Genomic DNA, 26,054 nt, shown 5'->3' on the forward strand with positions numbered 1-26,054 from the left:
TACGACATTTATTACGAGTTATTCATTTCTCTTCCATTTTCTCTAGTTTGTTTGTTTTGTTTGTTTGTTGTTTAACGCCGCACTCACCAATATTCCAGCTATACGACTGTGGGCCATTTCCTCCAGACAAAAGCATGAGTAACTATGATGACGATTAATTCATTTTTCAGAAATACCCACTCCTTAAGCTGCATTAATAAAAATCACAAACAATCCTATCAATGAAGATTTCTTTATTTACACGTTGGGGACGTCATTGGCCTCTTGCTCATATTGTGAGGAAGAGAAAACAATATGTATGGACTTAATGTGTACATATAAATTATGTTGTGTTAGAATGGGATGCAACTGATTTACCAGTAATCTGACAGATTTGTATCTGACAGACTCAGACCAGATGATGTTTGTTACATCTGATACTAGTACCGTTTGATTTTATTTGTATATGCGATGGTTACTTCAGTTCATCACCACAGAGTTGGTTGTGCTCCAAAATTCGTATTTTAGAACATCATTTTCAAGGTTTCTTATGTAATCCTAGCTAACACATGTAAACTGCAAGTACCCAAACAGAAGGCTGTTGTTAGGTTGTTTTGTTGTTTTACGCTGCACTCAGCAATATTCCAGCTATATGATTGCAGTCTGGAAATAATCGAGTCAGGACCAGACAATCCAGTGATTGATATCATGAGGGTCGATCCATGCAATTGGGATCGATGACATTCATCACCTGATCCCCTTAGTCACCTCTTACGAGAAGCATAGTCACCTTTTACAGCAAGCATGGGTTGCTGAAGACCTATTCTACCCCGGATCTTTATGGGTACAAACAGGAGGTACATGTGAACAAAACTGAAAAACGGATCAACTAAAGCAACATGGTACACTTGGTACAGATGTCATGTCAAATGTGTTCAATAAACACAAACTGTTAGAAAATAGCTAACATTTCAATCATAAGACATAACTGATTTTTTTCGTTTAAACCCACACGATTGTAATAAAAGTGAGAATAACAATATTGACCTTGTGAGTAGGCAAGTCGTCTCGTGATGCGTTCATAAAATCCTGATTAATGCATTGTAGCGCCTGTCGCAATAATGTGCCCAAAACAAAATAAAAAAATTAACACTAGTCTGTGCAATAAACAAACATATCAGATAAGTATAAGAGTATACGTTCACCACTAGACCGGCGTGTATAGAAAGTGTCAACAATAATTTTAACGGATTTAGAGTCCTGCTCCTGAAACGGTTAACGGACGGACACATACGCATTTTTAAGGTAGGTCACACTGTATCTGGGTCGCCACCTCAACATTATGTGTCGGTATCACTAAACAAACAAATACAATATTCATTCATACACAACAATCGGTATGTATGATATGTGTGTAAAGAGTGACAGTTCACAGATTGCTTCAGTTACTTTCTGTCGAATCGTGTTCACATTTAGTTTATTCTCTTGCACAGGTTTCCCATGTATGTTTCTCCTATAATCCCAAACAATTCTCGTCTTTGATCATTTGCCTTCTCGGACTGTGTCCCAATGTTGACATTGAAAAGCACAGGTGGGTTGTGGCAGAACTGGAGGAAGTCTTTCAGGAAATTAGGAATTTTCTTTAGGTATTCCTTCAAAGTGAGGTTATCATCTAATGTTGTAAGCACGAGCACTATTTTATGTGACAAGAACTTCCCCGCAATAGATCTGACATGTTTGAGGAGCAGTTCTTCGTTATATGTCATTGGAGATGCTTTCACGACAAGCAAGAAGGCATCAATGGAACTTGCCTTTGTCACCACCTCATCGACTGTTCTCTTAATGTTCTGTTTGAACGAAAATCCAGGTGTGTCCAATATTTGAATTTCCCTGTTACCAATTCTTGCGCGTTTCTCCTGACATACTGCTGTGGGTTTCTGTAATCCAGCATCGAACAGTTTCTCACCTACAATTGCATTGGCAAGAAGACTTTTCCCTGTCTTTGGGTAGCCTATGAGCCCAACACTCACAGTTTCTGTGGGGATTTCAACTGAAACAAATATGCAGCAATTTACTTTTTTCTGTGTGTTGTATCTAGCTTCATTCAGCAGAAGAAAATGTACTGCTATCAATTTCCACCAGGAACCATCAGGGAACTATAGTTTACGTTTTGAAAAAAGGTAAACTGATTCTGTATCAAATATACTCATATCTATAATATTATTCATGGCAATTCACAACCTTGAAGTGAAAGAAGGCATCTGCAAAGGATTGAAAGAAATTAGGATAAAAATATTCTTATGTTCACAGGCATGACAATAATCTAAGTGTTACTAACCTTCCTCACGTTCATAGATCCTCCATATTGGAGTCCTAAGTGCCTTCAACGTGTCCTGAATGTCCTTGAACTGGTGACGTGTGGCAGCTACAACGATGTACTTGAACTGTGACCAGTCCTGACCAGACTGACGGAAGGAGTCAGTTGTCTCGATGGTCACTTCAGCTGGGGCATGACTGAATGATGGCATGTTCTTTACTCTCATATCTTAACAATTCCATCATGCAAAGATTACATGTTAGTATACGTGTTATTATTATATACAGTTGAAGACATTGCAAAGACATCAGCACTAGCCTAAGTCTCTACACCTATTAATTGTGAAGAATACCTCCTAATGTTAGACTGCTCTAGCAGCCTCTGTGCTGATAATTCTCAATCAACGTAGTTATATTCAAACCCATCAGTTTAATATATCATGCCTGATACAGTATTACAATAGCTGTGATGGAGCATATGTTGTCTGCAAACCTACTTTTGTTTCGTCTTTTCCTCTATGCTGTCACAGATGAGCAGTGTTTTACCACTTCGTTCTAGTCGTAGGGCAGCTTCAAACATGAACACTGTTTTCCCATGAAGTGTTTGAGATACACCTGCTGGTTGGCGTAGATCAACATTGTTAAGTAACTTTGAAAACTGTTCTTTCATCAAAACCCAAAACGACCCCTTTCCCCCCCCTTTAGGTGCCAATGGGATACTTGTTCTTGCAGCTGTAGCTGTTAAAGCATTCTTCAGCCCTTCAAATTTGGAATCGGTCATGTGTTTTTGATCAGGAAAGCAGGATTCAATTACCGTAGACCTTCTTTTATGGACTGTGGAGTGAAATTTGTTCTTTTTCCCATATATCTTTTCTTCAGTGGCCAAAAAAATGAAAGTGAACCTTTCTGCTGTGTATTTTCCAAAAATCACCCTCATGCGATGGGCCAATTCAGCATTATATTTGTCAATAGCATCATCAACTGCTTCAGATGAGAAAGATATAACAAAAGGTAGGCACTTTCGTGTGATGATCAATACGTCACACTGCAAAACATCAGGTGGTTTGTGACAAGGCAAGTTTAATGTTGTTGCCAGCGACCGACCAAATAAAGCAATACCCCTTCCATTGTATTCTAATAAATCTGCCACTCGTTTCACCACATGCGGATTTTCCTTCTTGAGGGCGCTGACAAAGTTCACTGGAGGCATTGCTTGCTCTGTGTAAGTAGAGGTTTATGTAGTTACATGTATGTAGTTACATATGAACAGCGAGCATGCAAACCAACAGTCATAAAGGGAACAAAACTAGCATCAGTAACGAAGACCAGCGCATTATAGCTTGACCAATGGTTGCACCGAACACAACGAGTTACAGAGGCTTAGATCAGGTTGCCTTCAATGAAAAACATACCAGTTATCTTTAAATAAATGAGCTCATGTACATTCGTCTGAACATGTAATATACATATTATGTAATAGAAATCACTGTGTCTGAACTCTTAATGTCACGGATTATCAACCAACTGGACATCATAGAAATTAGACAAAAGGTTCGAACAAAATCGGCTTCATTTGTAATTGCTTTCTTGTATTTGTAATTGAATAGATCCGTTTGTTCAGTTTGTTGTAACAACAAGTACCATCTTTTAACGTCTTTTGGTATGACGCGGCCGTGGATCGAACCCCGGACTTTCCCCTCTCCGGGTGGACGTTCTACCACAAGACCATCGAGGCGGTCCTCAGAATTACGGAATATCTGTGCTTGAATCTTGTAAGAAAATTATTCATTCGCAAGACACAGAGTCTGAAAATACTTTTAAAGTGTTGGTTATTTTGTACCTTGTGTAAAATATGTCTGAGCATCATCGAAACTGTCACCAAGGTAGTAGGTAGTTGGAGGAAATGGATCACTGCATGGTAATTTCAGCTGGTGTATTTCACTGCCTGTATCTGATCCTGAAATTAACATAAACAGATTTAGGAAAAAGTTTCTGAGGTCTTTGAGGTAGTTTGGCAGTTTTTCTGTAGGGATTCTGGGAAAGTGTTGGAACCTGTTGTCAGACTCTGTGACTTCCTAAATGTGTTGATGCATACCCAATAGTGTTAGACGTTGCTAAAATCAAACAAGTATTAACAGACTATCATGAAATAGCGATAATATTAATTCACTCACTTCAACAAGTGTCGCCTGTCTATTCCCATATAAAAACAATATCTTAACCTTGGCACCAGTGTGAAAATAACAAACAAACAACAATGGGTGTACACTCAACAAATGTATTACCAAATTAACTAGGCTTACAAATCAATACAAATTACTGTACAGCAATTACAATGGCAGTACACAATAGAGTGATAGGACAATATTCAATATCAATACAAAATATGATGGCAGAGTGCAGTATCAAATGCAAAATACAGTGGTGATAGTAAAAGTGATAATAATATATACTCACCGCCAAAACAAACGCGAACCATAGAAACATAGAGAAGTATGTACTAAGAAGTGATGTGTACAACTTAATGACAAAACTAACAATCAATGAAGTTTAACACAGTTTCTTTATTCTTATGCTGCACGTGATTTCCAAACTTTACACTTTAATGCTGCACAAGACAAATGGAGACAAAAGGAGTCATGGATCTACGACGTCCTATGTGATATGATCAAGCGCGTCGGGTCATACACCATAACAGTATGTTCGTTTGTGCATAGAATCAATCTAAATTCTCTTGAATATGAATAATACTTTATATATTAACCTTCATGTATGGTATTCGCCTTTTTTTGTCGGTGAGCATATATTCACCCAGCGGCGACAGTGACCAAGTTGCCAAGATGGGCTAGACTGGGAGTCAGGGGTCATGAGCGATCCTTAAAAGATGGTTTCGAGGCGATGAAATGCATGAGAGATACCTTAACTCTCTTGTCCCACAATATTTACAGCCAAACAAGATAGCAGCACTAGAACATTACTGAACTTTCATATGTTTCTATAACATACTGTCCTCGTCAGCAGTGTTTACCGGAAATTTACACACCACACAAGCATCTAAACATAGAAACTTCTAGACGGCTGATCACTGTCCAAACAATGAAATGAGCGTCTACCGAATCTCAGCAAAAATCAATGTAACACAGTTACAATCATTGTTCAACCATATAACACAAGGAAGACGAAATGTTCACGATTATAAATGTTTTTTTATTGGAATTGAATCTGGAATCGCGACTGATTACGTCTCAAAATTTATTAGTTTACAATCAGAAGACTGACATGATTTCACAGTTGAGATAATCTTTACAGCACCGATAATTTACTATCAAAGATGATTGGTTGGTTTGAGGTTAAACAACCGTAAATACAGATATAGGTCTTTATTTTAAAAATCCGCAAATATTCCATAAACACCTTCATCAAGCGTCTACCTTTTGTTCTTAACATTGATTGTATTTGGCTTGGAGGCATGAAACTTGTTCATTACATGTCATATATTGTTTGATTTTGTCACACCATTCATCTAACTCAAGTCGCCTCACAATTTCTACAGTATCATCATATCTATATGACACAGGTCCACATTTTTCAAAAAATAGAAGTCCTCGATATGCAGGCACATGTACAACTAGAATCATCCTTCCCTTACGAGGCTCTGTTTTGATGTTGACTGATTTTGAATAATTTTGCATTTTATCAACAACAAAATGTTCAGTCACTGCAACCATTTCCTTCTCAATCTTCTCCTTCAGAAAGGCTTCCACGTTTCCCGTTGGGTTTTTTGCAAGAGGAATGCCTGTAAAATCAATATATTTAGTCTTATATCGTTGTAGTTCTTTTACTTTTTCAGCTACCCCACAGTAATAGGTCCCACCCTCTTCCAGTTTGGCAAATGCACTGATGTTTTCACCTAATTCCAATTTGTCCCAGATTATGTCCGCTGCTTCTTTGTGACTGACAACAGACCTACCGCGAGGAAACCTCTTCAGCTGCACATGCCTACTTTCATGCAGATCATCATCCTTCTGTTGTTGAAGTTGTTGCTTGTTCCTTTCTTGCTGACTTCTTGATGACAGTGTCCTTATGAATGTTCCAAGACTTAGCAGATCAAGCTCCAGAAGACAATCGTCCAGAGGTAATTTGGTCTTCATGTCCGTAGTGGTTAATGTACTGTTTGATGCAACATCAATCTTTATCACGTAACCACTGCCTTTCAAATGCGTCCTTTTGAAGTTATTTACAAATAGTTCGCCAGGCGGTAAAAGTTGATTCAGTTTTGTATTTACCATCTCATCAAACCCTCCAATGTATGTTCCTGGATCCTCCGTGTCCTTACCTAGGAAATGTACAATAATACTCCCACCACCAGAAACATTTTGTAGAGCACACACATTTCGTATGAAGCCATTCTTAATTGCTCTCCGTTTATCATGGAGGTTAGGATTTTCTTTTTTCTGTTTCTTTGTGTTACTGTTGACGGCTGCTATGTCCATGTGCATACTCAACACGTGTCCCGTCGCATCTTTTCTGACATTTGAGACGCATGTGGCACACACGTGGCAAGAAATATCTATCAGCATTTTTGACCCCCTGAGTTTTCCCTCCACTGTATATAGATTATCCTCGTCAACTTCAGTACTATCTAATTTCTTGAGAATTGCTTTAATAGTTTCAACGACATCATCTACTGCTGGGATAGCGTTTGTTCCTTCAAATGTGAGGACTACGGATGATGATCCATGACTATATAAGCTTCCTATATGTTCCTCAAGATCACCCTTGTATTTGGCATGTTCCTGGAGATGCAGACATGTCACGTCTCGAAAGCCCTGACTTTTGTCCAAGATGCCAAGACAGTTACGGCATGGTTCTGCAAACAAACCATGATGAATCTTTATTCAAAACTAGATAGATAGGTAGATAGGTAGATAGATACATACGAACGGGATTCAAACCCACGATCATAGGTTTTTAGTAGGCTTAAGGGATGCAAGTCTGCACAGCGAACTGAGGGGCATCAGATGATTTGGTCCCTATGACCCTTTGAGTCAGACATGCCTATGCCTCCATGCACATGCATGTTCGTTATGAGCACTTCTGATTTAACGACATCACTTCCGGTTTGGAAAAACACATGGCCAATGCTGCAAAACTTTGGACAAAAAGGTCTGTGCCTATAGCTATCTTAATAACACAGTTCCTCCGCCTCAATGACCTTCACAGTCAAATTCCAGTCATGAATGCTCAAAAATACTGTGTATACACAAGTTTCTTGGGACGTCTGCATTCCACCTAGTGACCTTGACCTTCAACGTCACATACGGAAACTTTAAAAACATTCAAAGTCACGATACAGCGCAGAAAGTGATTCAACAAGTGTTTATAGTTGGCCAGCTTCGGGGAACCATTCAGTAGACATGAGGCGTGTGGGGCTTCCTCCACGATTGGTCAAACATTTGTTTAAAGGTGGGGCATGGTCCGAATCAATCTCCCAATGACAATTTGAGGGAAGCGTGTCCACAATAATATAACAGGTTCCGTTCGGAAAGGACCGAGCTTGGCCCCATAAGACGTCACAGAAAGTGTAAGTTCACAGATTGAAATGAGGTCATAACCGTAAGTGACGTTATGTAGGGAATCTAGGTAATATCCATAACCAGAAGTGACGACTTAACCAGAAATGACGTTGTTTAGGTATTCTGGGAATTTCCAAGAAGTGACGTCAAAGAATTTCTGCCCATGAGCGTATCTGACTCTCGGATTCGTGGTAAGTATCGGGACATAACACTACAAACACGAAAATGTCGTTTTTCCGTATATGGTCATCGGACGGAAAAACGAAGTTATTTGGACGCTTTCAAACCATCTCGCGTGTTAGAATCCAGGCCCGAGTTTGACGCTGTAGCGCTTAGCGGAAGTACTGAAATCAATCGTTCTACGCATGCAGATTGTTAAATGCCTTGTCCAAATTTTCCGTTCTGTGCATGCGCGATTTCGCGTATTGTTTCCTAGATTTAATGTCACCACTATTTGACAATGTTTCATAAACACATTCTCGTGATAAGTTCGGAATCGTACCATGTCGCTTACATGTATGGCACGTACTTGATCGGCACGCATACCCCATTAACTTATACAATGATAACGGTAATAATTTTAGTCAAAATAATTAGAAAAGCGCAAGGCTCAGGAACGTCTGAGTATAGGAAAAGGATCAATACTTTCGCAAGTTATATAATCACATAAGACGCAAACGAATTTCAACAGGCTTTTACAACTTATTTTTGTAGAAGGTGATCTTGGTGTTTATTGCTAGATATTATATGCATATATATTTTTCCAAATTGCTTATTCTAATGTTTATTAATAGGTTTAAGGTTCTTCCTCCTAATTGACGGGATTCCACTTTTTCCTTTGTACATGACCTGTGTCCTGTTACTGTTAACAGATTAGTTTCAATTTCCAAACTGGTGATGTGTATTCAGAATAAACCTTAGTCACTAAAACTGTTTAATTTTGATAGAAATAAGTAACTTCATTTACATTGATGAGGAGCCCCAGTGATAAAGGAGATTCCGAGATTAACCTATTCTATGGATATTCTAGGTATTGGAGAAAACACGCTTACGAGGTTTTGGTAGACAGAGCATGCCCTGGCGAGAGGGAAAACCCAAGGGGGCGTCTACCAAAAGCGAGGGAAGGTGTTTTTCCATGCTTATAAACCGAAAAAAGAAACTTAAAACAACATTTATCAACATTTTTATGTTTCGAACATACTTTCCATGAACCTTAGGAAACGCGCGTAAAATATGTTGCTGGCGTACTGACCTTGAAAAGAACATTCTAAAAACCAGTGTGGCTTATCAACACCTCTGTAGCCTCGTGGTACACTCACTGCGCTACAGATATGAAGGTTGCGAGTTCGATCCTCGGGAATATAAAGAAAACATCTGTCATTTGAATTTACATTTCATTACATGTTACAATCTGAACAGAACTTACAATAATAAACTCCCCGGGATATTATAGCAAATATGACTTGGATATTATATTAAATCTCAGGGACATTACAACGTCCCGGTTTAGGAGATTTAATCCGACTGGAAAGTAAAACCTCACAACAGGTTTTTATGCCTATAGAAAGAAATATCTTACTTAATAGCGATCCCAATGAATAGGTTTATAAGCTGCCACCCAAATCGATCCAAACGGGACCCGAAAGCTTATTGTTTGCTATATAGTCATATGGAAGAGGACCAGAATTATACATTAAGAGCAGCAATTTAAACTACAGAAACACCCAAACACAAGGCTGTTATCACGCACTAGTGCAAACGCGATGCATCATAAAACTGTATCTGATGAATTCAGAAATACAATTGCAAATATTTATAATACGAGATAGTAAGGCTAAACGCTTACTCACCGGTGGAACGTAGACAATATCGCTAATACAGATATAACGTATTTGAATGTTAATACTAAAGACAAACACTCATTATTTTTGCAGTGACGATATAACACTTAAACACGTTTATTGGTAACTTTCAACATTTTGCTCTTCATTTTGATAACTTTGTTTTCATATATACATGCAACACTACACGACTAGTCTGTCATACATAAATATGGGGCAGTTTTCAATTTTGTCCTGACTTACTCTGGTGTTACTTGGCAAAGTTTATTGGCTTGTGTGTTATCTCCCGTTTTTCTGGTAATCCTATTATTACTTTATTCGCATCCTAATAACACCCTAGGCCTGTTCTCTGGATCACGTCAATAACAATTAAGATGAACATTCAGTTTAAGTAAATGAATGAGTTTGTTTTGACATCACAGTCAAAGACCACCGATGTGCGGTTCGATTACACACTTCTACCAGGTCGAACATCGTGGATCCTCCCTCATTTAATCAGCTCTGCCGATCCTCCTGGTGACGAAAAGGCCCAAATTTACCTTGGAATGGTGTACATATACTCAAGCGGGGCATTTTGTACCTAAAGAGAATCATAGTTCATATGCTTACCCATCTACAAATACCGTCCCGCTCAAGATGGCCTTACTTGTTGTTAAATCCATCATCTATCCCAACACTCTCACCTCCATGCACCCCCTCTGGTCAACTCCGCCGCGCTACCGCAGCATGTTCGTCTAACTCTGCAGAGGGCGTTCTCAGTGGTTTCAAACGCGCTGAAATGTTTTCAAGATGGTGGACAAGTAAAACTGTGTGATATTTGGCTGTTTTAGGTGGCTGTCTCTTTAGTGATTCTCCAATAAAGCCATTTAATAGTTACAGTGTTGTGAAGAAGCTTACCACTTTATAACGCTTATTCATATAATTCCAATAGCGCTACTCGTGCTAACATAAAACTGTAGTTATTATGTCACTGTTTTATTTCTTTAAAAATATATTAATTATTCATTTAACCATCTTTCCATTAATGATTGAAAACTATTTTTATGGAGTTGATATTTTGGTTCAAAATATATATCCACGTACGTCTTGTGCTTTAAAATAACCTTGACAAAGACAAAATGAAAGCGTACAATACTAAATCATCATTACAAATATACTCACAACCAAAAGAAACGCGAATACCATACATGTTTGATAATATACTCAACAACAAAAGTTCCTGTGACACCAATATTTCAGTGTATTTTTCAAACAAGTAAAGTTTGGTTTTCAATATTGTAGTACATGTATGGAATCAAGTCACAAAAACGCAACTGCTACAGAAAAGCATGCATTCTATATAAAAGTTGACTTTTATGCAAGCCCCATGCATTCACTACTCCATAATTGGTATAAAAACATGTGCGTAAACGGGATTCCATATGCATTGTTTACCATCGTGCTGACAACAACCACTCAGAAAAACAACAAAGTTACGCAATTATTCAACATTACGAAATGCCACGCCTGTCCGAAAATGAACGTCTGCGAGCCATTGGTATGCTTGAAGAAAGAACGAGTCAACGTGATGTTGCAAGACAATTCAAAGTCCACCGAAACACCAATTGGTGTTTATGGCAACGTTGGCCACAGACGAATGCAGTCAGAGACCATCCTCGGAGTGGCAGGCCACGCGTAACCAATAATCGATAAGACCATTGAATTCGAACAACACACCTACAAAATCGATTCCAGCCAACAACAGCGACTGCAAGAAGCATCCCTGGCCTTCGACGAATATCTTCACAAACCGTACGTCGCCGTCTCAGATGTGCAGGGATTGTCGCCAGAAGACCCGCCAGACGTCCCATTTTGACAGGAAGCCACCGTCAAGCACGTCTACAGTGGTGCAGACAGCGTCTACGCTGGACGGCCAGGCAATTGGGACAAGTTCTATTCACTGACGAGTTTCGTTTTCGCCTCAGCCACAACGATGGACGGATTCGAGTGTACCGACGTCGAGGTGAACGTTACGTCAATCATTGTGTCATGGAAGAAGATCGGTTCGGGGGCGGCAGCGTTATGGTATGGGGTGGGATTACAACAGAGGACCCGTTTGATAGTGGTAGAGGGAAATCTAAATTGACAGCGCTACCGCGACGAGATCATAGGCCCTGTTGTTCTACCGTTTTTGCGTCGTCATGGCCAAGGCATTACCTTTCAACATGACAACGCACGGCCTCGTATTGCTCGACTTGTTCAGTATCTCTTCAACAAAACAACGTGAATGTCATCCCCTGACCGGCTCGCTCCCCTGATCTCTCACTAATCGAGCACATAGGGGATAAGATGGATCGGCGCCTTCGGCGACGTCAACCAGGTGTTCCACAGACAATCAAGGAACTTCGAAACATGCTCCAGCAGATATGGACAGATATCCCACAGGACTTTGTGCGACGCCTGGTCCATTCCATGAGATGAAGATGTGTTGCTTGCATCGCAACCAGAGGTGGACACTCACGCTATTGATTTATAAATTGACATTTTGGCATGTTCATGTTTTTTTTATGAAATCACGCAATTTCTGAAGTCTGAATTGCAAATTAAACCATTTGAACACTTACGCCAGCAACCTTTGATTGTGGGTTCGAATCCCGGTTCACCCTGATTATGTTTGTAGGTTTGTCAGCACCATACCCGTGCTCGTGGGTTTCAGTGGTAAACGTCTGATACCTGCATCACTTCAGGCTTTCCTCCCATATTAAGGTGACACGCTGCGATACAACTGGAATACCCACTCCCTCACTCACCCATACAATGTCCCTCAGTAATTCGGAGTTAGTGTAGGTCCCTCACAACCTAAAACATGTGCTTGCCGTACGCGGCTACTAATTCGATCGGGTGGTCAAGCTCGGTGACTTTGTTGATTGCGTGTTGTTGTGACAAGGCAGTGTAGGACGTTGTTCATAAGACCAGTCAGTTGTTTGTCAAGCCCAAACTTATTAAATTACGGGCCGACATCATTAACTGGAACATTACTGACTGTGGCTTTAAACGACAAACAAACAAAACAAACAACTTGGACAAGAATTTAGAATCAGATCCTGTTCGATAGCGATAGTCAAATTTTAGATGTTAACTAAACACTTCACAAAAAAACGTTTTTAATCATACCGAATAACATGGTATAAATGTCTAATCAAGGCAACATTTTAACGTATGCACCTGTACTTATCGGGAGGAACATTGTTTTGCATTTTTGTGAAAAAAAGACTACTGTACTTATCAGGAGGAAAATTGTTTTGCATTATTGTGAAAAAAGACTTCCTGGAAAATGTGTAGTTGACAGGGAAGTATCAGTCCTTGTTGCCTGTTTTCATATCACAATGAAATGCATCGACAAACATCTATTTATAAAGCCTAACAATGGACACCTAACACGACTACATTTGAAAGCTTTTACATTTGATAAGCTCCACGTTTGTCATGGTGATCATAATACATCATGCAAGATTCATATTGTTTTCCTTGTACACTGTTACTAAGAATGTAACCTGTGACACTGGTCACTACGCATGTAGCAGTAATGTGATCGCAGCATCGATGTGTGACTTGTAAAACTTCTTAACTACTACGTTTAAAACTTTATTACATCCATGAAAGGTATATGTAAACATATTGGAGTGGAACATTTAAATTGTATTATCTACTTCAACAAACCTCAAGTGGTAGACGGTTGAATGTGCTACTGTTAAGTTCTATTTTGCTTCTAAATATTCATACAACTCTTAATTGAGTTTTGCTTTATTGCTATTTTTGGTGGATAAGAAAAGACATACATGTAAATAAAAATACTATCTGAAAGTTTGCAACATGGTTGCCAGGGGGACACGAGCGCTCTAGAAAGCAATAAAGAATAGTTGTGTAACAACATGTATATTGTTATGTGGGTAATGTTTGTTTGACGAGTGTCATGACAAAACTTCCTGATCACATTAGTTTCGTTACTTTACATATTTACGATGTTTTACTTAGATGCATGCGATGATATGTGAGTATGAGTGCGGGTGCATGAAGGCGGTTATAGTAACCATTATAGTTATAGTGCGATGGATGTAGGGGAATGGAAGAAGGATGTATGTATGTAAGCATGCGCATGGATCCATGATGGCTGACGTAGACATAGCGAGATGGTTGTAGGGATATGGTGGGGAAAGATGAATGCCATGTGTGCGTGTGTGCGTGCGTGCGTGCGTGCGTGCGTGGGGATACGAGGGTTGGCGAACATTGAGTGAGATGATTGTGTAAGTAAGTTAAGTGGTTGAGGATGTGGCAGATATGAGTATTGATACATGCAGACTTTAGGTTTGGGGACTTGGTGTGCCTGTACTGGTGTCATTTGTTTCACGCACGTATTGTGTTTTCATTTACTCAATAAATATGTAATGCATTTTAATGACTAACTTTTGTTTATCAAAGGTCATATAGAGTTTCAGCTTTCGCCTCTTTCTTTTTGGAATGAGGTTTCACATTTGTAACATGATCTCTCTTATCTGTCTGTACCATCAACTTAACTGGAAGTGTCCAGTGAGTTGTTCCCAATAGATGTAGCTGGGAGAGGTATATAAAAGCAATACACGAACAATCGCATCCGAAAGTGAGACCGAAATGAAAATAGGTATTGTGAGAAAAGGTACACATAATCAACAAGAAAATTGTGAGAATGTGCGGGAAAGACCAAATTCAAACCCTCCTGTTCATAAAATGGATTTATCTGGCATTGCCGCGGTCGGATTCTATTCAGGAGGTCATCATTAAATATTTTTTAAGCGTGTACTTTTTCATAATTTAACACCCTTAAAGAGGCTGTACGTAATTGTTGATATATCATATAAGACATAAACGAGTCGTGGTCGTTGTTTATCGTACAATATACAACTCCCTCTAGCCATTTGTTTCTTAATTACATGACCATATACACTGACATTATATCTCATCTTTATCAGTTAACAAAAGCGACATAAGCCTTTGAATTATCATAAGAAAAACTTGCCAAAAGTAGCGCCAACTGCACGATTACGACAACAACAGGAGCATGTGTCATGATTCACCATAAAAAATGACGACACTGGGTGCTCGCAAATAGGCGGGTACTTTTTCCTAATTTAACACCCTTAAAGAGGCTGTAGGTAATGTTGATATCTCATATAGAAATAAACGAGTCGTGGTCGTTGTTTATAGTACAATAAATAACTCCCTCTAGCCGTTTGTTTCTTAATTACATGACCATATACACTGACATTAAATCTCATCTTTATCAGTTAACAAAAGCGACATAAGCCTTTGAATTATCATAAGAAACCCTTGCCAAAAGTAGCGCCAACTGCACGATTCCGACAACACCAGGAGCATGTGTCATGATTCACCATAAAAAATTACTCTTTGTGCTCGCAAAAAGGCGAGCTCGTCCCGATCCACTGTGGCACCCACCACAAACAATTGCAAAGGCAAGCCAATTGTTCACCCGAAAAGGCACTGGAACACACGGTACAAGTTAAAATAGAGAATTGCTTCAGATATCATTTTGGTCATTTTGGAAATGCTGTCTTCACGTCCAACACAAAGCCCGAACAAGGACCAGAAGCCTTTAAACCCGCCCAAACAACCCCCTGAGCATGACGCTTGCCGAAATCCATAGTTCTGTAAATTAAATACATTTTCCCCTTCACCTAAAGTAATCTATATTAGTTCTGAAGTAAATCGTATTTACCCGCATGAATCGTCTTATGTCATATATTGCCGATAAACAGAATATACACACTTTCTGAAAGTAATGTGTGATAATTCACGCACTAAATCTATACTCTCGATATACATGTTGCTCTTACTTAAAAACTATTGGGTTAACAAGATACATATATCAAAGTGCCATGATTTCCTGATGTGCTATCATTCTAACTTGAAATAATGACATAAATAGTTACCACTCATCTTTCAATATTTTTAAGGTTGGGTCAATCACAAACATATTTGAATATATATACAATAGCTATACTTACTTATCTTTATACTTAAAAGCATCAGGTCTGTCTGTCATACAGATCCCGAAACAGCCAGATCGTCCAGTACAGCCCAATATTTGGCAAAATGAACAAAGTCTTTTGTCTCCTTTTTAGTATAGTATATAAGTATTGTTTAACTGGGCTTTTTTTGTAAAATATGTTCCTTTCAGAGATTTGATGTTGTTCTAGCATTAGGTCTAGGGCACGTTCACTGCATCCGCGTTGACATTAAAACGATCTTTACATATATAAATACATACAGAGGAAATGCTTAGCATTATCTTTTAAGGAAGAATGTGGGACTTGCTTAATACATATGTATGTGGACATATATGTATGTACATTTGGATGAATATAGATATACCTCCTTATAGATAGTGATCGTAGATGATTGTAGAACGAGCATGAAGAAAATGGAATAATTATTTGAGTAATCGGGTAAATGCCACTTTTAGCAAAATTCAGCCATATTGCGATATTGGTTTCCAACATACAAGACGGACCATGAAATTATGACTTGAATTTGAAACCTGGTTTTCTGGTGTTATGTAACATCCCATACTCCTGTAGAAAAAGAGCTAAAAACATGAATAAAGTTCACGAGATGAAACTGATGTATACATCTGGACATGTATTTGCGTTGAATTACTACGTTAATTCATCAGTATATATGTATTTTGCGGAAAAGGGATATTGTAGGATCAACGCTGACATGCGCATTTAACCTATTCACCAGTGATGTATTATTTAATTCATTTGTCTTTTGATATATATCGATAGGAACATGGAGAGTCTGTCTGATGAAATATAGACATGCGTGGGATCTTTTGTATAGTTGTGCTTCACGGTTAGACTAACGCTTCGTCTCTGAAAATATATTATTTGGATTAAAAGGAGAAACTATATTTAAATTTAAAAGGAGCCCCAGTGGGATGGACATTTCAGCCTGAACCTGTTGAACATCTAGGTTTCTTTCATTTGGGGCTATAGCATTACAGTAAGGCTAGGGCAGAAGGGAAAATAATATGGTTCAGGGACTGTGAGACAAACTACTTCACAGTCTGTATCGCCGTCGTGATCTTTAGAGCTACGAAATTTGAGCCATCAGAGACAGCCACTCGACACCTGTTTGCACCCATCGGATACCAATCACTACTGTCACTACTTCTCTCTCCAAACGAAAAAAATACGAAAAATGTCGGAAGTGTATATTTTTCATTCTTCCAATTTACCTTTTAGATACATGAAGTAAGACGAGTTCTATGGATGAACAACTTCTTTATTACAATTAGTGCGACGTTTCGGTGTAGATCGTAACACCTTTATCAAGCAAGTGATGGATAGTGCTAAAAAACATAGGTATATATACAAACTGAACTCAACCACCTCCGCCATGTCTTCACTAACATCAACAAGTATCCTACCAGCCTAGTTGAACAAACAATCAACAGCATCCTCAGCCCCAGAGAGCGGCCTCCACGACAACAGACATCCCCGTTTGTCATCAGTCTTCTCTACAGCCAGCCACCAGATCCGCAGACTGCTTAAACACCACGCCAACATTGATACAGTATTCCAGAGAGGCAGGACAATCCAGAACATCCTCAGTGCCAATGGCAAGCCCCCTACATCAAAGAATGAATACCCAGCTGTTGCCGTATATAACATACAATGTGACTGTGGCGACTCCTATGTAGGAGAAACATCCAGACCCCTACCCATTAGAATAAAAGAACACAAGACCTCAGTAAAAAAAAATGACTCAAAATCAGCCATCTCCGACCACACCCAAATCCACCCGGACCTAAACATCCAGTGGAACAACATAAAGATCCTGGCCAACAATCAATCAGACTACAAAATTAGGAAACTCCTAGAAGCCATCTACATCAAAAGGATCCAGCCAGCAATGAACAGAGACCAAGGCTATTACATCCCACCTGCTAACCATCACCTAATTGCTAAATCCCTATGTCCATCCAATTAATCCACTGGCTTCCATCATCTCTATCAGTCTGCTTGTTGACTTTGTGTTCATTAGTCATCCACTGGCTTCCAATTATCTTAATCAGCTCTCTGTGTCCTTCAATCAATTAACTGTATAAACCTTAATGTTAATAAGTATAAATACCTATGTTGTTTAGCACTATCCAAATAAATGAAATCACTTTCTCAGCCCCTAAAACAAACAAAAACTTCAGGCGCAAAAATCCTGAATTAACTAGCACTAAACCTCTTAATAACCTCACACTACTCCTAGCCTACATGCATAAGCAAAACTCACCAAATGCTAGTACTAAAGCTTTTCACTCAGTAGCGCAAAAACTTAAACTCACAACTCTCTCCTTTGAGTTATTTCTCTCCCAACTTAAGGAAGCTACCAATTAAACACAACCTAAAACTCAAAACAAACTAATAACCTCTCATCCCCCAAAATGGAAGGACTAAATATATTTCAGTGGAACGCCAACGGATTAGCCTCCCACGGCCAGGAATTAAAAGCTAAATTCAAACGAGACAAAGGTCCACACATAGTCTGTATATAGGAAACTAAATTCTCTACTAGATCTAAATTCACCCTACCAAACTATAACTCAATAAGAACTGACCGAGCCAAAACAAACCCAGGTAGAGCCGGAGGCGGCCTAATCATATACGTAAGGGAAGACTTAAGCTACAAAGAACTAAAAATAAACACACCAAACCTAGAAGCAAACGGTATCCAAATAACAAATAACAACCAAAAAATTAATATCATAAATATATACCACTGGGTAGAAAAACAGGTCAAACCTGAGGATTTAAACATCCTCCTCCAAATAGGCAATAAATCTACAATCTTCCTAGGAGACTTTAATGCCCACCACCCTACCTTGGGTATAGAAGATAAAATAGATAAACACGGAAAACTCATCTCAGAATGGATAGAACAAAATGACCTAATACTACTAAATAACAACCAACCTACTAGATACGACAAAATACACCACAAAATGTCGGCTATCGACTTAACCATATGCACCCCAGATTTAGCCCAAAGTATTCAATGGGAAGTCCACGGGGTACCACTAGGTAGTGACCACTTCCCCATAAATATAACTATAGGAGACGTAAACATCCCAACACCAACCCAAAACCAGGAACCTAAATTCCACTACAACAAAGCCGACTCGGACAAATTTTAGGAAATTTGCAACCAGGCTAACCTAGCTGACCTAGAGAGTAACGACCCCGAAATCTACCGTAAAAACCTCACTGACTATATAACAAAACGCAGCTAAAAACTCAATTCCCTTCAAAACAACCAGCATAGGCAAACCCTCGGTTCCTAGGTGGAACGAGGAGATAGAACAAACTAGACGTAAACGCAAATTCGCATTCAATAAAGCCAAACGTGACTTCAAACACCTAAAGATAGCACATGAACTAAATCACAAAGTACAAAGCTTAGTTAAAACAGCAAAACTAGAGACTGGAAAAAGTTTTGCGAAGAAATTAACAATCATACTAACGCCAGAACAGTTTGCCGCAAAATCCACGCCATTAGGGGCATTAAACGTCATAAAAAAACTCCCAACATAAACAATTCAACAAACCCCACTGAAAAAGCTAATAACCTAGCAAATCACCTCTCGGCCGTCAGTAGCAATAGCAACTTCAACCAAAAATTCCAGGAACAACTAAAATCAGAAACCAACTTTACCAAAGAGCCAAAAGATAAAAACCTAGAAATTAATCTCCATTTCACAATGGAAGAACTACTCCACGTCCTACAAAATAGGAAAAAGGGCACAGCCCCAGGCTTAGACCTTACTTCATACCAGATACATAAACAACTACCACCCTAACTACTCCAAACTCTTCTGAAACTCTATAACCTCATATAACTAATCGGACAGGTCCCATCACCTTGGAAACAAGCCCTGGTCATACCAATCCCCAAACCCAATAAACCAGCTGACCAGGCTAATTCATACAGACCAATCTCCCTAACTTCTAACTTATGCAAAGTAATGGAATCAATGGCCAAAAACAGGTTACAACACTACTTAGAACAAAACAACATAATAAATCCAGACCAAAGCGGTTTCACTCCTGGACGCTCAACCTTAGATAACCTCGCCCGACTAGAGCAGGACATTAAAACAGGCCAACTTAACAAACAATATACTACAGGCATCTTTCTAGACTTCTCCAAAGCATTCGACATGGTTTGGCATAACGGGCTAATAAAAAAACTGCAAAAAATAGGACTTAAAGGTCCAATAATTAACTACATCCAAAGTTTTCTAACAAACCGCAAAAATCACCGTGGGCATAGACCAAACGCTATCGGACCAATGTCCCCTAGAAAATGGCACTCCCCAGAGCAGCATCCCAAGCCCAACACTCTTCAATATTATGATTAACGATCTATTCGAGGGACTATGCCCCAAAGTAAACACATCAAAATTCGCGGATGATGGAGCCCTCTGGATCCGCACTAAAAGCATTAAAAGGGCCCGAAACTTACTACAAAAATATCTAAATAAAATACAAAAATGGGCTGACAAATGGGGCCTCTCCCTAAACTCAGAAAAAAACACAGGAATTGTATTTAAACACAAAAATATGCAACCCGCCTCCCTAAACCTCCAACTAAACAACAAATCAATCAAATTCCAAAAACAAACCAAATTCTTAGGATTAATCTTCGATGAACATCTCACCTGGGATGCTCACATTAAAAACCTAGTAACCAGATGCAGCAAAGACCTAAACACGTTAAGATGCCTAACCGGCTCCAAGTGGGGGGCCTCTAAAAACACCCTCCTCTCACTCTATATATCACTAATTAGATCCAAACTAGACAATGGCAGTGCCATTTACGACACCTTAAACAACTCTCTCATTAAAAAACTAGACTCAATCCAGTATCAGGCCCTAAAACTAATCACACGAACTCAACATGGCACCTCCTCCACCTCACTCCAGGCCTTAACAGGAGAAATGCCACTTAAACTACGTAGGGAACAACTTACCCTAAACTTCTGGGCCGCGTCCCAATCAAACCCTCTAATCGAAAAGTTAATAAAAAACAATATTAGCCCTAGAAACCAAGCCCTAGCCCGGAAACATCCACTACTTACTCCAATTTCCCAAAGAATAACCAATTACCTAAATGAACACAAAACAAAACAATAAATCATCCAATATCTTCACTCCAAAACTTAAAATACCAAAAATAGACACAACACTAGCCGATACACTAAATAAACAGACCGATCCTAACATCGCTAAAACCACCACACTGGCATACATACATGAAAATTGGCCAAATTGGTGTCACATATACACAGACGGATCCTCAGATCCAATCTCAAAACACACAGGTTTCGGAGTCCACATCGCACAACCAACCAAAAACACACAATCTTACCGACTCCCAAACAACCAATCCATATTCACGGCCGAATTAATGGGCATGGCCTCAGCACTACACAATAAGCAATCTAAAAAACAAAACAAAATCCTCATTCTAACCGACTCCCTCAGTGGACTACAAGCCCTCAAAAATAAAAACACTAAAAACTGCCCGAAACTCATAAATCAAATACTCAATAGCTCAAACAACTTTAACTAAGGCAGGTAAACAAATAGAGTTCATTTGGATCCCCGCCCACGTAGGAATCTTTGGAAATGAAAAGGCAGATAAAGCAGCAAAACTATCCCTTAAACTCCCAGAAATAAGCTTAAACTTATCCAGCTCAAAATCAGAAATCAAAAGTGTCACTAAACAAAGAATCAACAAAAAATGGCAAAATATATACCAAAACTCAAATAGCCAAATCAGGAAAGTACTAAAAAAACAACTAAATAAACCAAAAATACTACACCCATTCAAAAAAATCGACAGAATAATTACTAAACTACAAACAGGCCACACCAAACTAAATAATCACCGTAAAATAGCTAATCTACACACAACAGGAAACTGCCCACATTGCAAACAACAAGAAACACCCGAACACGTACTCATTCACTGCACACACTACCGAAGACACCGAACAACACTACAGACCACCCTAAATCTTAAAACCGGACTTACACTAGAATCAATCCTAAATCCACAAAATAAATTAGAAAAATTCAAAGCCTTAGGCATTTACCTAATAAAAACTGGACTAATTAGTCGCATTTAAACCCCAAATAAAATATTAAAACTAAAACTACCTTATCTAACAACCACCCAACACACACAGCTCCCTTAGTTCGTCCCCCACCCACTCTTGGCATTCTTTCCAAATCTCAAAATTTCAAAATTACTATATAAGCAACCCCTAAAGCCCCCCTCCTGGGTTGCACAAACTCACTTTTCCCCTTTTTGGAAACACATTAAATGGCCGGGCCGGGCCCGTGGGCGACATACGCTTGCAGTCGGAAAGCGCATGTTAAATCTCCAATATAAGTAAGTAAGCACTATCCATCACTTGCTTGATAAAGGTGTTACGATCTACACCGAAACGTCGCACTAATTGTAATAAAGAAGTTGTTCATCTATAGAACTCGTCTTACTTCATCACACCAACTTCTAAATGCCACTGAAAGAAGTTTTAAATACGTTTTAACTTTAAATGAATTATATGCATATAACTGTGAAATATCAAAATGTACTGAATTTGTAAAGTAGCAGTGTAACATTTAAGAATGTAATGATAAATGCATTAAAGCATTTCTAGAATTCACTTTGGGTTTCATCAATCGGATATATAAACTCTTCACATCAAAGGTGACTAGAGTCGGATTTTTAGGTAAGGCATCGGGGAGTGGTTAAGAAAGTCTATATCGTCCCTTACAAAACTCGGTACATGCTTTGTTAGTGGTTTTAAAATATAATCGACGAGATTACTAAGGCGCTGCGTCGGGCTGTTCGATCCTCCGACAGTCAGCCTGAATGTCAAATCAGGAGAGCTGGTCATTTCGATGTGCTCCGAATTCTGTTCGGCAATAGCACTATTCATCGATTTACTTTAATTGATCTTGGGTAGTCCGTAGAAATTAGCCGTCTGGGTGTCACAGTTTATTAAGTAGCCCTTTTCTTTAGCATGAATATCTCCAGAGAAGTCTTCACTTCTTTTGACAAAAGACTACTGTTAACATTTGAGTAACTAGAAAGGTTCAAGAGCAAAGGCAGACACAGACCCACCATGTCCTAATTGCTTTGAATATTTCACCTCAGAACCATGAATCAGGAACCATTTTGACTTTACCATGTCAGGTAACAGCTGATCACACACACGCCAATTACAGTACAACTTTGAAACCGAAAGTCCCATGCCATATTAAATAAAAAAAGAAGAAGTCATAAGCACTTACGGTTTACTAGTATCAATTCCGGTTCAGGACATTATGTACACGCAAAATGCAGTGCAACTTGGAAACAGAAGCCTATGTCCCCAGCTACCTAAATAACAATGTTATGAAAACTTCCGGTTTAACGTGGGAGAAAGCCCGAAGTGATGCTGGTGTCAGACGTTTACCACTTCGGTGAAACCCACGAGCACGGGTATGGTTCTGACAAACCTAGAAACATAACCAGGGCAAACCGGAATTCGAACCAACAATCATAGGTTTCTGGTACGCAATTCTGAACAGCGAATCGCGGGGCCTTAGACGACAGAACACACACACACACCATACACCTGACATGTAATAAGCACGTGGTTGGGAAGATCAGAGTTGCTCAATTATTGAATACATGCATTTGCGATATAATATCTGGGTTATCACTTACTAGTTAAACAAAAAAAACACTCACACAAAGCCTTATCTGAAACAAGTATCGAAATGTACATTTTGTTTTAAAAAAAATAAACATCCTGCACGTTTAATATATTTTCCACATTTGAATATCCAAAACAATTTTAAGGCAAATAAAGAAGTCCTGACTGAACTAGAAATGGGAATATGTTATTAATTGTTGTTCCGGTACTGATTTCCTATTAGTTTTCTTCTATACTCTCAAGGTTCTGCGTGAATTTAATAATGGATGGACAGGGGGGTCCCATTGAAAAGTTAAGGTATAGAAACAATATCGTCGACGCTTCTTAGACAAAATGAGTATATGTAATGTTAATATCCAAACAATACCCCACAATTATTGATGTCCTTCTCATTCAGAATTAGCATAATTTCCAGCATGTAACAAGACATACGTCGGTAAGTTAAATTTCAAGCTTACATTCATTTCACAGTTGATTAATATTGAAATGTAAAATGTATATTACTCGCTGAAACGATTTAGATATAAGGTCCAAGAATGTCTTGTTTTGTGTTAATGAAATCGATAGCTCAACGATGAAACAAGCTTACATGTACCCCAAAACCAATGCAAATGATGTTAAGTTAGACTGGCAGCACATTCCACTCAGACCACAAGATCTCCGCAGCCGCACCCTTATCCCTACCCTCCCTTCCGCTTCAACACCCCACCCCACCACACCACCCCGACCCATCTTCTTCTGGTAGTCCTGCCTGTTGTAGACCCGTGAAGATTCCGGGGTAGACTAGGTCTTCAGCAACCCACGCTTGCCGTAAAAGGTGACTATGCTTGTCGTAAAAGGCGACTAACGGGAACGGGTGGTCAGGCTCGCTGACTTGGTTGATGCATGTCATCGATCCCAATTGCGTGGATCGATGCTCATGATATCAGTCACTGGATTGTCTGGTCCAGACTCGATTATTTACAGACCGCTGTCATATAGCTGGAATATTGCTGAGTGCGGCGTTAAACAACAAACCAACCAACCACCCCGACCCCACCTCCACCATACCCAACCTACTAACCCCATCCCCAATTTGTCGTATCAGCGTCATTGTTGATGTCTGTAGGAATCGATTGACAGTGAGTTAAATGTAGACATCCCGAGCACGCTCTTGTAGTCGCCCGGGATAACAGTACACGTGAGTAGAGATCATTCCTAAACGTACCTTAGACCGCCTACGTGGTCTAGTGGTAGAGCGTCCCCCCTGAGAGCGGAAGGTCCAGGGTTCGATCCCCGGCCGCGTCATACCAAAAGACGTTAAAAGATGGTACTTGTTGTTACCCTGTCTGGCGCTCGGCATTAATGGGCTAAAACAAGGACTGGTCCGCTCGGAGTCAGTATACTGTGTATGAATGGGGTATTCATGTTAAACTGCGACATGGTATCTCAGTATGCTAGCACTATAAATCGGCATCAGTCCGGACTAGTACAATCAGCCACACACACACACACACACACACACACACATACACACAAAATCGGCATCAGTCCGGACTAGTACAATCAGACACACACACACACACACACACACTAAACACACACACACACACTAAACACACACACACTAAACACACACACACACACACGCATGTACGTCGCTATATAAGTGCAATAATCTTGGACGAGACGTTAAACTCCATTTCACCTCATGTACAAATTTATTCCACCAACCTTTGATATGCTCTCTTGGACCAGACATCTTGGGCTGTTTAAAAAATAACAGAAATTAATTTTTGTCATCCATGAAACGTTTTCTTCTAAGTACAATTGTTATATCAATATGAATATTACCGGTACAACCATACAAAAACATGTTTATTGTGACTAGTGACCAATTTTGACAATTTGCTGCATCTTCAACACGAAGACTATCCAGTGGGGATAAATTATATCATATTTTTTATAAAACAATTATGTGTAACAGTTTAACTTACACGTTTGTTTGTTGTGTGTGGCATCTCTTCCTCACGTTTTCTCCGTGACATCATCAATACATGTAACCAACGCTCTACGTGGATAATGTACAGTGGCTGGGAATTTGAGTGAGTGGCAGACTGACGCGAGGTGATAACGTTAAGTTAAACTGCCAGGACCAATGAGGAAGCGAAGTGACAGTTCAGTGTCCTTGTGATTCGTTAAAATCAATAACAACTAGGCGACACTATAGTCAATCGGCTCTATGAGGCAAGTGACTCTCAGTCATATGGAACTGCCAACACACTTCATTGGGTAAGATATCTTTATTCACATAGAGGTTATCACGCGAGTGTGTTTGGGGATAGTAAATATCCTGCATTAGGAACACACATTGTATTTATCGAGCCTCTTTATCATATAATGTCATTCTTTAATTCTGTGTTTCAAAATCGCTTTCCCTCTCTCACAAACATTACCGAAACATTGCGAGTTTTCCTGGAATGCGCGCATTAATATTTATTACGTCACAGGGTAAGTGATGTGTCAGTCGGACAGTGACAGTAGCCAGTATAGTTCCAA

At 39.3% G+C, this 26,054-nt stretch overlaps 2 protein-coding genes across 2 annotated transcripts; both read right to left on the reverse strand.

Moving 5' to 3' along the window:
- Positions 1–1,012: 1,012 nt before the first annotated feature.
- On the reverse strand, positions 1,013–25,547 carry LOC139477847 (uncharacterized). Its single transcript, XM_071260281.1, has 6 exons — positions 25,493–25,547; positions 25,230–25,263; positions 4,136–4,252; positions 2,793–3,513; positions 2,318–2,493; positions 1,013–2,029 (listed from the first exon to the last, which is right to left on the reverse strand). Exons 1-6 carry the CDS (start codon positions 25,544–25,546, stop codon positions 1,452–1,454), a joined length of 1,680 nt encoding a protein of 559 aa, XP_071116382.1. The 5' UTR covers position 25,547; the 3' UTR covers positions 1,013–1,451.
- LOC139477801 (uncharacterized) lies at positions 4,354–10,285 on the reverse strand. Its single transcript, XM_071260217.1, has 3 exons — positions 10,252–10,285; positions 5,945–7,165; positions 4,354–4,409 (listed from the first exon to the last, which is right to left on the reverse strand). Exons 1-3 carry the CDS (start codon positions 10,283–10,285, stop codon positions 4,354–4,356), a joined length of 1,311 nt encoding a protein of 436 aa, XP_071116318.1.
- Positions 25,548–26,054: the final 507 nt, after the last annotated feature.

This window comes from Haliotis cracherodii, unplaced genomic scaffold (assembly GCF_022045235.1).
Source record: "Haliotis cracherodii isolate W230 unplaced genomic scaffold, xgHalCrac1.p SCAF_36, whole genome shotgun sequence".
Lineage (NCBI taxonomy): Eukaryota > Metazoa > Mollusca > Gastropoda > Lepetellida > Haliotidae > Haliotis > Haliotis cracherodii.